The sequence below is a fragment of the Dysidea avara genome, chromosome 7 (assembly GCF_963678975.1).
Source record: "Dysidea avara chromosome 7, odDysAvar1.4, whole genome shotgun sequence".
Classification (NCBI taxonomy): Eukaryota; Metazoa; Porifera; class Demospongiae; order Dictyoceratida; family Dysideidae; genus Dysidea; species Dysidea avara.
In genome coordinates, this window is record NC_089278.1 from 16,303,649 (window position 1) to 16,318,444 (window position 14,796).

Sequence of the window (14,796 nt, forward strand, 5' to 3'; positions counted from 1 at the left end):
TCAATAGTGCCTGAACAGAAATTAACCAGTTTTGCTGTGGAAACTCCCTTGGGGTGGGAACCTCCTATTCCACATTTGAGCTGAAGCTGCCCAGCCATCACTGAGATATGCGCCTTCAAAGTGTGTCTTATTTTCTTCGTATTTTTTCTTCTTAATCTTCTTATGTAAATTTTCTAATCACACACTTTAGAAAAATTGCAATAACTCATGCATGCGTTAGTTGATTGGCTTCAAATTTGGAGGGCAGTAAGAGCATAATGCAGCACATATACAGCCCAAGTTTCATAAAGAATGATGGAATTATGTGCGATTGTGAAAATTTCCAAAGCAATTTGTTGTCACGTCTACAGGATAATCCGCTTTACGGAATAACTTGAACATTGCTCTGTACATGAAGCTACTATCGTAGTGCAAACCTTTTGTGGTTTGAAAGTACTAGCTAAGGAGATACAAAGCAAAACCAAACATGTGAAAAATGCAATCGAGATACTCTAATAGAACAGTCACTGAGAAGTAAAAATAGGTGTGCAAAAAATGTTGGAAAAAATTTCTCCAGGGTTCAAACCAGGGACCTCCCCACCTACATACCCAAGCCCTTACCACTCTGCCACTGCTATCAGTTGCTCATCTCACTCAATTTCTACCTTTTTGAATGAAAGTTCTGGTTTAGTACACTAGAATGATAACTCATAGATCTATCAGGGAAATTCTAGAACATTCTGTATGCGTTGTATCGAAGTGCTCAAAAAAAAGTGTGTTCTATTAGAGTACTACAAAATTTCTGAAAAATAGCCTGTTGTGTGGCCAAGTACAGCAAGTGTGGGTGGGCGACATACTTGGTTTTACGGAACCAGAAAATGCCATTTTCATGTATCCGTTGTAGCCTCTTACAGGTGAGACCCTTTGATATGCAACAGCTAATTATGAGGATGGAACTCATGTAGACGTTTCTGCTTCAGGATCCAGGAGAGGTAAACATCAGAAAGCATTTTTTTTGATGTCAAAGTGTTTAATTGAAATGCACCTTCATATCGTGGTACAAGTATTCTCACTTTATCGACATTTTGAATATGAGAAACAATGGACATATGAACAATGTATGAGATTGGTTCTTTTACCCCCTTGTATTTTCAACATTAAGGGGTGGTATGGGTCATGCTGCTGCTGTATTTTACAGAAGACTGAAACTTGGTTTCCTTGTCTCTCTTTAGAAGGAGTTGTCATATAGTTCTGTGGTGACATGGTTACGTTCCGCTGTAGAGGAGCTAGATCACATCAGACCTGTCCACTTTCACTAGGAGTACTTGAACTTGTACTGGCTGAGGGCCAGATGTAGGCTTGCGTCGATTATGCCGGCATAATAGGGGATGAAAAGCATAAAGTATATTACTAGCATAATGGGGCACAATTAGGAGCATAACGGGAAAATTTCTGTTACAATATTTATTAAAGTATAACTTCTGCTATAACAGTCACAAAGTCAAGGGCTAACCTGTTTTGAATGGTGAAATGATTCTCGACAATGATGCACTACTACAGGTTTCACCACTCGACAAAATGAATGTTTTTCATTGTGGGTTTGACACTTCTCATCGTGATATGATGATTATCATTATTGCAAGCTTGATTGGAAGACAATACAAACTCTGATAATAATAAGGTTAGTGTTGAGTCAGATGGCTATGAATGTTTGGACATTGAAAATAGTGAAGTCGCTGCAGGTCTGGAGTGAGACTGGGTTAATAGGAAAATATTTCGAGATTCTCTAATAGAACAGTCAAACACTCCAATAGAACAGTCATTGCATGCCACAGAGAGAATGAGAACAATTTAAGTGTTTATCCCCATGAGGCTACTGTGTTTTTGGCATGGTGCTGCAAATGCAAATTACATATTATACTGAGCAGTTGCTGTCCTTTGAATACCGATTGCTACAACTCAGAAGATCAATCATAAATGATACATTACATTTCTTTGCATACAAAACTACAAATCTAGACAATAAAATGTGTATACCTTCTGAGGGGGCATATCTCCCAGACCCCCTGCTCTAATATGCCTATGAACTCTGGAGCACATGACACTTCTCCATTAACATTGTATCATATGCCTGTACAAAGAAAGACAAAATACTGAAAAGCATAATGCATTTCTGAAAAGCATAAAATTAAAAGAGCATAACAGGCAGAAAATTGGGAAAATTCCAAAAAGCATAATAGGCTAATTTTGGAGCATAATAGACTCAAGCCTAACCAGGTGGCTCCAGCTCATTGATTGAAATTTGATCTTGGTATTTGTCTAGCACTTTTAACATCTTTAGTGCTAGGGGTGCTGGTAACCCTGGGAATAAAAAAAAATCTAAAAAATAATTTAAAAGTTTTCATGTATTTGTAGCTCCATAGTGCTTGAACAGTATAATTAACCATTTTGCAGTGGAAGCTTCCTCAGGGTAGGGAATCTCCCATTCCTAATTTGAGTCAAATCTGTCCAGCTATCATTGGGGTATGCATGCTATCAAAATTCAGTTTTTCATATTGCCACGCAGTCTTCAACAATTCCTGTAATAAAGAGAAAAAAGTTAAAAGGAATTATCAAGGTCAACCATAAACTAGCTTTGGAACTTGATATCCGCACAAAAACAGCCAAGCTGTGAAAAAGGTATAGCTTTAAAAAGCCTGGGAGAAAAAAGTTGTGAAATCAAAGGTGGTGGCCAACAAATGGCTGCAATGATGTTAATGCTAGCTGCAATGATGTTAAAAGCCTGGGTGAAAAAAAGTTGTGAAATCAAAGGTGGCGGCCAACAAATGGCTGCAATGATGTTAATGCTAGCTGCAATGATGTTAATACTAATAAATTTATTAGCATTAACATCATTGCAGCCATTTGTTGGCCACCACCTTTGATTTCACAACTTTTGTTCACCCAGGCTTTTTAAGGCCGCACCTTTTTTCACAACTTGGCTGTTTTTGTGCGGATTGTTACTACAAGTAGTAGACACATGAGTGGGTGAGGCACTGTGACACTTCTGATTGTTTTTTTAATGGACTTCTGCCTCCATTGTATATGTGTAGCATGAGATTGAGCAGTAATTTCAACTATGTGCACTTAGAAAACAGATATTTAGCACAATTATACCATGTGTGCATAAGAGGCAATGTGTGCTTAATAACAACCAGGGGCTGTGGTATGGCAGGAAACAGCACAATCTCTGCTTTCGAGGAAGAAAGATTGGAGTACACTGAAAGACTTATATAGTTTCTGTTTCACCAAAACTGTTAGCATAGTAGAACACTGTACATGTTATGAACAGCTGCACGTTACTACCATTGAAATATTGCAATATACATTTGCAAGTCTAGACTATAGCTATACAGAAATTATTTGTGACCAGATTTTACAAAACCGATCCAAATCGCACATCAGGCAAAATCAAACTAACACCACCAGTGGATAGCTACACTATCGTACTACTGGTTTTGACCCTCAATACTACTCAAACTACTCGAGGCTGGTTTTAACAGACGTATGTTCTGGGTGGTGTGGAGTGCTCAAATGGCGGTTTCAGGCCTTGTGAAGGACCTGGCTTGGCAAGAATCAGTGGTTTACTGGTGGACAGCCTTATAATGTTGGCCAGACGTTTTCTCTGTTGATTTTGCTACATATCAGCCACTAAGGAGCCAGCACAGCCCTGTAATCTCGTGTCTGGACTCCAATCGTGGTCTGCCTCCATTTTGAGGTCTATCTCTTGCCCTCCCCGCCACCCACCACCCCCCACCCGCCACCCGCCACCCCTTTGTGAGCACTCGTGATACCACTTCGCTTGTCCAACTGCTCAGATTTTCTATCTTATTTGGCGGGAAACTCTACAAGCAGCTACAAGTACTGGACGTGGCCTGAAAGGTAACAGATTGATGCATCTTTTGTGTAAATTTCATACGCGTGCTTGCTATCCTTGGTGAGTTATGTTGGCTTCAATTCTTTAAAACCGTTTATCTCGAAACTTCTAATGTGCGATTTGGATCGCTTTTCCGAAATCCAGTCACATTTACAGACAACAGCACTTCTTTGCTAGCAGTGAGTTTACAGATTTCATGAGGGCTAATGACTTCCAACACAAAATTCTCTAGTCATAATAGACAACCTCCAGACCATAATTTTCTTACCAGACAATTAGGAGGGAGGAATGTTGTATGTGATCTATATGGTGCATGCTGATTGTAGTTTTGTATTCATGCAAATTGTACTATCAATTGCCTCACATTGCTGTTGCAGTGTGCTTCTCCATTTACCACATGGTACAGGAGTATTTATTTACAAGTATTTTGTACTACACATACAACTTTATGTTTATCCTTCTGTCCTTTTAGCGTAAATTTTCTAGTGAGTATAGTGACACAATAAAATTTGGAGCACCCAAGTCAATGAGATCTGATAGTGTAACCTCTCAGTCAATTGACAGTAAGTTCTATGTCTGTTTGTGGTGTTCTTTTGTTTGAAAAGGTGCAGAAAGGAGAAAAAATCCATGATTGGACCTGGGTAGCCTCGAATCTGCAGCTTCTGATTTACACTTGAATGCTTACAGTAGTCTACCAGACAGTCAGGGTGTTTTTTTTGTGCCATTACTGTGCATTTACTCACATGACTGTTAAGGGGTTACTTTTTAAAACATACAAAGTACACATATTTCATAATGTGCCCTAAAGCCCACTTGTGTAAAATTAGGTCACAAGTATAGGTTACTTTCAAAAGGTCTCTGATGCATTGGCTATATTATTATCATGCCATCATCTTGCATTATAGCTGATCATAGAAGAGTTTCCTGCAGTTCAGTCCAAGAAGATTCGTCAGTTACTACAAGTGGGGAAAGCAAGAGCAGTCCTAATGCTTCGTATTACAATGAAGAAATAATCCATAATGCATGGAAGTATAGTGAGTGGCTATAATATATGATGTACAAATTATATTATGGTGAAAGACCACCCTCAACAGGTTAACATGAATCAATATAGGCTTGCCAGTTATTGGCAGTATATAGGTCTAAATTCAAATCTTCTTTTATTAATGGGCGTACTTTCGATTAGAGATGCTTTAATAGAGTATAATTAATAGAATTTTATTTATCCAATGGGAAACAAATGAATTCATATATCTGAGCACTTTAGTGAAGGAATTGGCACACAGGCATTTAGGCAATAGAGATTCTTTTGTGTTATTATATGACTGAATGCATTTTACAACGCAATGCACTAAACATTGTTAGTAGATATAGCAATTTAACCCCATGCAAATAAAATCCTCACCAAGTATAAGTGCTACCATAGATAATGTATGCGTTCCTAATGGATTGAAAATGCCCGTTAAAGTATTTACCTATCCTAGTTACGGTGTGCCAATACATTTCAGAAATTTGTTGAAACGTCGTTTGGCTTTCTCTTGTTTGTTTGAAGGCCAGTTTGAAGGCATGGACATTCTTTTTACATTGCTTGTTGTATTGCTTTGTGTACTGAACAAGAACACAGCGTGTCTGTGGACATTGGGAGAAATATTGTTTGCAACAGGTGACAATGGCAGGCACGTATCAGCTAATATTTCAGCAGTGGTACTATTAGCCAACTTCTTGTCGCCGTATTTACACAACCAAAGAAATGTGTGATACATTGAAATAAATTTTATGCCACAGTACTGCTCAGCTTGAGCTAAACAATTGCACAAAGTAGTGCCTGTTTTCTGAAGTTTTATCAAAACAGTGGAAATATACAGTGAAGCAGTGAATATATAGCTAGCCTACTACACTCTACCTGCTACAAGTGGTGTAAACAGCAGCAAAGAAATGACACTGCACTTTCTGTTTCTTCAGGAAATTTGCACAGCTGTTTTGAAACACCATATTTCACCTTTAAACCTGAATTTTCTTATGCTGTTGTTTACTACTCACCAGTGTCCCTACCCAGTCCAGCCTCCAATTAGTGTAGGTGGCAACTAACCCAGCTGTAAACAACAAACACTAATTTGCTGGTTACCAAAACAGTGAAATCTTCCACTTGTCGAGGCCATAAAGGTTACGCGCACTGAAACAAGGATGGCCCATGATGTCACTATGTAAATAATACGGGTGTTTCCAATCCATGTGTCATATATTATCTATGGTGCTACCATGTGGGTGTATCATGCGGGTAGTATGTAATAGTATTTGTAGTAGACCTATGCCTATGATGGTGGTGGGTGGGTTTCTTATAGGAGTAGAAATTTCTGTGATATAGTGTTTACCTTTTAAAATCCTGTCATTTCAATTAGATTGTGTTCCTCAAATTACCTGGATGCTTAAGTACTTTTGTATGGAGTTCCATCATGTTGGGACATTGGAAGCATCTGAAATTGAAAACTGAAACTGAAGCTCAAAATTTCATATGAATAGGTACCTCTTGACAAAGACCACCTCTGTAATAAGACCATCTCTACAATAAGACCACCTCTTAATAAGACCACTTCATTATAGTAGTTATGTCAAATAGGTCCAACAAATATGGCTAAGGTGTACTCATAATGTGCAGTGGCACATGGGAACAGCTTTTTTTAAAAAGTGTAACAAATTATCAATCAATCAATCAGTCAATACTTAAAATTACAGCTGCAGGGTTGTACAAAAGGATATACTATTTTACCATGCCAAGACATAAAGTCCATGGTCATGTCTCAAATGAAAATGGAATTGCATGCGTAATTCACTCTGCTAATACTGGATTTGATAATGGATTTCTCATGAATTGTGCATGATTTAGGAGTTGCATAGTTACAAAATCAAAATTAAATGATCTTAGACTTTATGTCTTGGTAATAGTTAGACACTTGTAATAGACGTCTTTGAGGATTTAAAAACCTGTGGTCACGTCAATAAGTAGTCCAACATCATTAAATTTGATTTGTAACTCCTAAATCATGCACAATTTATGAGAAATCCATTATCAAATCCAGTATCAGTGGAGTACATTATGCATGCAATTACTCCATTTTCATTTGTGACATGACTATGGACTATAGGTCTTGGCATGGTAAGATAGTATGTCCTTTTGTACAACCTTGCAGCTGTAATTTTAATTTTTAAGTACTGACTGATTGATTAATTGATAATTTATTACATTTAAAAAAAAGTTGTTCGTGTCACTGCACATTATGAGTACACCTTAGCCATAGACCTATTTGACATAATTACTATAATGAAGTGGTCGTATTAAGAGGTGGTTTTATTACAAAGGTGGTCTTTGTCAAGAGGTACCTGTTAATATGAAGTTTTGACCAATTTTAGTCTTTCAGTTTCAGTTTTTCAGTTTTCAATTTCAGCTGTTTGCAATGTTCCCATCAGGTCCAACTAGAACTCCTACCATCACATTTCCAAGCAACAACAACAATGGTGTTAAGTTAAGCACATCAATTATAGCTTTGTACATGCATTCAAATTTTTCAAAGCTTATATCTCATATGCTTTGGTTTATAATCCTGTATTACAAGTTTCTGTTAACATGCACCAAACCAGTGGTAGCAATAGAAGGAAAACTGCATTTACAATAACAATTATTATTTAGCATGTAATGATATCAATTGTGTAATTAACAGGTAGCCTTAATGCTATTGCTGAAGAGGATTCACGCAGGACAACTGTTATTCACAGCATTTGCAGTAGGAAAAGTGATGGCAATTGTTACACAAAGAACACAAAGTTGTGACATGACATCATCAGCATAATAATACATACATAGTTTGTCAGGCATTTTTGTACATGCAGACGTACACTATAGGTGTAGTGACTACAATAATTATAGCTACTGTATAATATTCTGCACCTACATGTGAATCAAAAGCACAGTGCTGCAAGTCTCATAATAATAAGTTCCTAAATCAACTGACCATTATTTGCCTGGGTTAATGAGTGTATATTAGAGTTATGCATCTTGTACACATGCAAACTCTATATGCAATCTGATGAGTTCACATAACTGAAGTGGTATAAAGTTTTCAAAATAATCCACAACAGTTTTGTCACTTTCTGTCACAACTTCTTGAAATTATGCTATTATTACAATAAACACAGCACGATATTAATTTTCATCATAACATATAGTATCATTAACATGCTGATTGCTGTGGGTGAGAGAACAATGGGGATGGTGAGGACATTATTTACTCAGAACTCCATTATAATACTCAGAACTCCATTAAAGGGTAACTTGTTGTAGCTGAACTCTCCACAAAGTGATATGCTTGTAGCTGAACTTTTTACATGGTTATTTGTAATATAGGTGAAATCTCTGCAGCAACTTACTTGTATCTGAGCTCTCTACAGGAAGATTTGTAATGTAGCTGAAATCTCTACAAAGTGGCTTGGCTTTGTAATGTAGCTGAATTCTCTCCAGGGTGACTTTTTGTATAGCTAAACTCTCAATGGGGATGCTTGAGTAGCTGAACTCTTTATTAGGTGACTTGTAACATAGCTGAACTCTATATAGTGATGTTTTGTAGTTGAACTCTCTACGGGTGACTTGTTTGTAGCTGAATTGAACTCTCTACAAAGTGAATTATTTGTAGCTGAACTCTCTACAGAATGACTTGTAATGTAGCTGAATTCTATAATAAAGTAAATAATGTAGCTGAATGTTCTATTAGGGTGACTGCTCTGTCAGTGGCTTTTAATCCAAATATTCTATAGCTACCACTGAAATGACTTTCTGTGATGATTATTTACTGATTTCTTCTAAGCGGTTTATGCCTGGCAGGCATCAAAATTAATGTTATTTTTATTCATGAAATTAGGTGTTGCAGAATCGTTGCATACCTTTCAGGCCTTAAATTAACGTGCGGTCAATGGACAAAATCCGCACAAATAGCACAATGTCTGCACATAATTAGTTTTGGGCGGACACCCATGTCCTTGCAAAACCAATAGTGGTACCATAAAAGCTGATGTGTGCATGTTTGTTTGTAGTGCTAACAATAACTGTCACTTGGTTGCTAGGAGATACTACATTTTCCCAACCCAAGGATTTACCAATGCCACCTCCCCTTTGTGTACTGCTATCACCAGCAGCTGTTATGACCACAGTCTGGTGATATGTTGCAGCTATGTGGTTGTGTTTAACCTCAAAACTTTCAATGGAAACTCCCTATTCCAATTCCAGCAGTCTATACAAAGTGCTCCTCTAGCTCATGTCTGTATAGTTTGACGCTATGTCTGTACATTTGTGAATATGTAAGGACATTTATCCTCAGCACCTTAAAAATTAAATTAAGGCCTGCCTTTGGTTTTGAGTTTTTTTTGCTTTGAAATTCACACATGTCACCATGTACAATTACGATACACTTTTCTAAAACAAGTCAATACTATCCCATTCTGACTAAAATAGGCAATTAAATCAACCAATGCTATTAATTCAGCAGATTTGTACTGTAATTTAGTGCATTTTGTAATTCATGAATTATTTCAGTTGTAATTTAATTACATTACTATGCACTGCTAAGGAAGCATATCTCTAACAAAGGGGCAATGCGTTGTGAAATTTGTTTTGCTACAAAGCCATTCAAGACTGCATAAGCATGTGATTATTTTGTGTACAATAAAATCATGTGTGTGTCAGTGGATGGGAGAACAATCTTAAAAATTATCTACAAATTTTATTCTATTGCTATAAAAGGAATAAACAAGCAGCTGGGGAGTAATTGACACTACACAACAACTTGTGTTTATGTATCACAACCAGGCAAGTTGTAACAGCACTGTCATATTGCCCAAATTATTATTATTATTAACACTTTACAGTGACCAGCAAGGAAATGAAGCGGTCCTCAAACAAGATAAGCCACACCTTCTACCATAATGTATCGCCTTTGTTACAATGTTAGACAGCCCAGGGGCCATTCTAGGCTAGCTCACCTGGCTTACAATCATTGTACATGTGATTTCTCGAACACGTGAGCTGTTTCCTTTCAACCAAGCTCCTTTCACGCATGAAACTACATTATTCACCTTCTAAGATCGTTAGACAATGTCAGGGGCATACTGAGGTAGTTATTCAATGCATCAAAACACTGCACGTAAGCATTCACATGATCATGTTCGAAAATCATGTGTGCGAATTTATTATTTATTTTAATTTAGTGGACAGACAGACAGTGTCTGATGCATCCTAGGGACCAGCCCAAAAGAATACATTACAGTCACGTACATATCTATACAATGATATGTGCTATAAAAAGTTAATCAAGAGTCAAGTTAATTATTGATTTTAAACAGGGGTAGAGTGTTACTTTCAATCAAGTCACTAGGTAAATCATTCCAATCTCGGATTGTTCTTGAGAAAAAGCTATATTAGTAATAATCACAATTGGTAATAGATATAATGAAATGTAGATGGTGGTACTGACGGGTAGATCGTTGGGTTCTGGAGAATTAAGGTGGTAACTTAAGATGGTAAATAGATTTGTAGAACATGTGTAGCCTTGATATGTATCTATGGGTGGTTAAAGTGGGCCATTGTAATAATTCCAACATAGAAGTGACAGAGCTTGACCAGTTATAATTCAACATTGTCCATCTTGCAGCTCTTCTCTGTAACTTTTATAATTCATTGATATCTTTAAGTGGATGCATGTGGATCCCACACTGTGGAACAGTATTCTAGAATAGGACGAAGCATAGAACTGTATGCTTTAGCTTTGGTAGATTGAGAGCATTTGTGTAGAATTGTTCAATTGCATTCGCAAGCAACATGGAATCGACTGTACAAAGACTGCCACTTTAATGACACATGTGATCCATAACCACTGCTTGAAGTATCTTAGTTTACTACAGTGGTATATCCCCAGTACATGGAACAGTTAATTGTTTGTTATTTTAGTAGTTTTTCAGTAAACCCGCATTCACTGATGTTTTACTGAGAGTTTAAAACTTAGTAAAATAATTATGTTCCATATACTTAAGTTTACTGACACTTTACTATCAGTATATCTACAGTAAGGCATCTTAACAAATTAGTAAACTAAGAACCTTCAAGCAGTGAACAATGATTTATGGTTACACTGAAACCTCTAATCCAACACCTCTGCATATGTACTTCTGTAATCCAGAATACCTTTATAATCTGACATTGTTTTGTATACCAAAAAGACCTTTTCTGTGTATTAAATACGGTGTGCGAAATAACATACGGACACCAGACAATTTCTGGTCAATTACATCAGTTGTCAGGTCATAATTGAATTTGTCCGGAAATAGTGTCCTTTCAAAGCATTGTAGAGTTTATATTGGGCTAGGAGGGAGGCCAGACATGATGGTATTGACATGTAATTAAGTTATTTGTTTTTGGTTTGTGGTGACCACAAAGGTATTCCCAAGTTGCACTCTGAGGTTAACAGTTTACTATGCTGTGCCAGCCTACTTGTCTCAGTCACCCATACTGCAGTATTTAATATGTATTTATAACCTGATTGCCAGTAGTACTTTTACTTGTGGTATTCATGATCATTTGTACACCAGTTTATATTTTAAGCTAGAATGAACAAGCTAAGACATCAGTGTATTTCTTATGTTCATACACTGTATTAGGGATAAAGCCATATTCTAAACAATGGTAGCATAAGCAAAGTTTGACCACATATAGCTATGTAGAAGGCCTTGACAAGTCCTTATGACTCCTTTCCTTGTAATAGAATCGACTCCATAGGGCTCTTTTATGTGACCAGTAGTTACTTTTTAAAATACTGTAGTATCAGTGTGAGTGATTGAGTAGTAATCAGTTCTACAGTACATGGGTGGCTCCAGAAGTAAATATCTACTGTAACTTGGTAGAAACACAGGAAGGAGAAACAACATAAGTTAAAATGTCTGGTCAAATTGCTTGATGTCCACTCAACTTTCACAATGTCCTGACAGTTTGTCAGGACATACTTGAAAAGTTATTTCGCACATTGTAAATACTACCTCAATAATCCGGCATCCTTGCTAAGGGGGCATCATCATAATGAAACTAACTTCAGATCCCCAACCCCCGCGTCACACTATAAGAATAATATATTGCCAGGAATAGACCATGACATCGACAACATAATCATGTTCTGCCGGTACTGCCAAGATCACCTTCCTAGCCATCCCAGAGAACCAATAGTACAAAAGCCAAAGGCAGACCGCCCTTTCCAGGGGATTGTCATAGACCTTTGCTCTCATGCAGGCTACACTTACCTAATCACTGTTGATTGCTACACTGATCATTCCCCTACGCCCTAACACTACTAGTTACACAGTCATTTCAGCTCTCTGGCAATCTTTTTCTGCCGCACGGCCATATCTGACACTGTATGGTCTGACGGTGGACCACAATTCACATCCAAGGCATTTTCAGACTTTTCTAACTGCTGGGGTTTTCTATACAAATTTTCCTCACCAAGATAATGGCAAAGTTGAAGCCACCGTCAAGTCACTGAAGAAACTGCTCCAACACTCATGGAATGGCAGAGCCCTAGATGATGAGAAATTATGTTGGTCATTACTACAATACCGCAATACACCCAGTAGAAAGGATGGCTTGTCACCTGCTCAAAAACTATTTGGCCACCCAGTGCAAGATATCGTACCAGCCCACCAGCGCTCCTTCCTTCCACAGTGGCAGCAAACAACTCAAGAGGCTGCACAGCAGGCTGAAGACACTTCCAAATTATCTGCAGCCTACTACAACATCCATGCCCACAACCTACCAGACATCCATGTTGGGTCACATGTTGCAGTGAAAAATCCTCAGTCTTGACTTTGGGACATCTATGGGGTAGTCATTGGTCCACACCGAAGATATTTTATCAAGACAGCTGGTGGCAGAGTTTTAGTCTGCAATAGACGTTTCCTAAGCCGTCATGTCCCAATCTCAGTACTCAATGGACTTGAACCTCATACAACCACAGACTCTGTCACATCTGGAACTTCTCAAACTCAACGCAGATCCAACTGAGACAAGCGCCCCACCAGAAGGTTGATTGAGGATCCAGACTGGGCTAACTGACTGCTCAGTGACCAATGTAATATATTAATAGCTTGGATTAGCAATTGATCATGTAATTTTAGCAACTTATTTTATGATTTGCGTAGCATTTGTAGTTTTTCCCTCTTCAAATCCTTGAAAAGGGGGTGATGTATATAGGAAATAGGTTATTATGCAATATGATGTAAGGTGTGTCACATGTGATTCTGATTATGACTTCCTATTGTCATGTTCATACATACCGTATAGCCTAAATATTTCGAGGAGAAAAATTTTTTGAGGTTAAGCAATGTTGCTAAAAATAAATTTTTTGCGGATTTGCAAACACTTCCAAAATGTATTAGACTATATGGAGGTCTAAATATTTCGAGGGTAAAATTTTCACTGATAACACCCAAAAATGCAAAATCAGCAAAAATTTCCCCGTCAAAACATTTAGGCTAAACGGTAATATATATATATATATATATAGTAGTGCCAGGACCGCTTCTGAAATCCAGCTCTGAAATAATTCTGTGGAGTCTAAATATGTAATACCTTGATATGGTTTTGTCGGATGAAGAAGACAAGCAGCCCAATTGAAGATAAAGAAAAGACAAGGCGCAGAGGGCCTACACTCATTGGAAGCCCAAAAGGCACATCCCACTGGTAAGTGTGTGATTGCAGCATAAAATGGTGGGCATGCATGGCTTCGTTTGGCCTCTAGCCTTGCGACTGTGGTCAGTCAGGCAGTCAGTCTAAAATGTGGCTATATCCGGCCATCTGTAAGTGTTTTGTTATAATTAATGCTGTATTATATATTATAATTATGGACTAGTACTATTCCGTAAAGGTGATTTTCATCTTGTAAGATGTCTCTAGGACAATTTTCAGAAGTGGAAGTTTGGGTGGCACAAAATGTTTGGGGATCCCTACTTAAACTGTATTACTGTACTGTTTCATAAAAACAAAAAAATGGTGAAAAATTGATCACTTGTATCTCGGAAATGGCTGGGGTGATTTTTTCTTCAAATTTTAACAGTGTTGGCCTGTTGGGGGGTAACGCATTGTTTATGTAATGAGTTATGTAACTAATTATTATTATTTTTTCAATACAACAAGAAAACATACAGGAAACTAAGTAAACAAAAAAACATTGAATAAATAGGTCAGTTACTGTCTATATTGCTGCACCATCCTCAAAATCCAGACATCTCCAATGTGTCCACGATCCACGCAGACACAACACAGTAGCCCTCACCAATACAAACCCCAACCTTGCTCTCACCCATGAGACAACATCACTGTAGCTTCTATCCCATCAAGCAACAAGGCCACTTGCAAGTCTTCTAATGAAGAAGGATGCTTCACAACCTGTAAAACCATCCACCAAAAACACAAAGGTGTAAAGTGAGCCTGGCATGCCCAACAAACAGCAGAATATTTTCGTTTCTTTTCAATTTCAGCAAGTATGAGTACTGATTTGGGGGTGTGAGACAAATAAGACTGGGCATTAGTATCTACCGCACGGACATCAAACAACAACTCAGTTTGAGGTAACCAAACACCCCTAACACTCAAGTCTGCAACCAATGTTTCTCCAACAGGTTCAATTGTTGATTCAGAAACAATATGCTCACGTCTAAGCTGACCCCATACCATTGCTGCCAAGTCTCCAATAGCATCCCTTATGTCATTATGCCGCTGCACAATCAATCCACCCTTCATACAGATTAAAAAAATGATCCAAAGTAGAAGGAGCTCCACAACCATCACAAAAAGCAGGAACATTCAGCAAAGG

General features: G+C 37.8%; 1 protein-coding gene across 1 annotated transcript in view; it reads left to right on the forward strand.

The window, feature by feature from the left end:
• Positions 1-7,879, forward strand: part of LOC136260159 (uncharacterized) — a 66,301-nt gene extending 58,422 nt beyond the window's left edge. The window contains exons 40-42 of the mRNA XM_066053790.1: positions 4,368-4,458; positions 4,801-4,929; positions 7,612-7,879. Of these exons, the coding sequence (XP_065909862.1) occupies positions 4,368-4,458; positions 4,801-4,929; positions 7,612-7,721 (330 nt within the window). The 3' untranslated portion in view covers positions 7,722-7,879. The remainder of the gene's footprint in view (positions 1-4,367; positions 4,459-4,800; positions 4,930-7,611) is intronic.
• Positions 7,880-14,796: the final 6,917 nt, after the last annotated feature.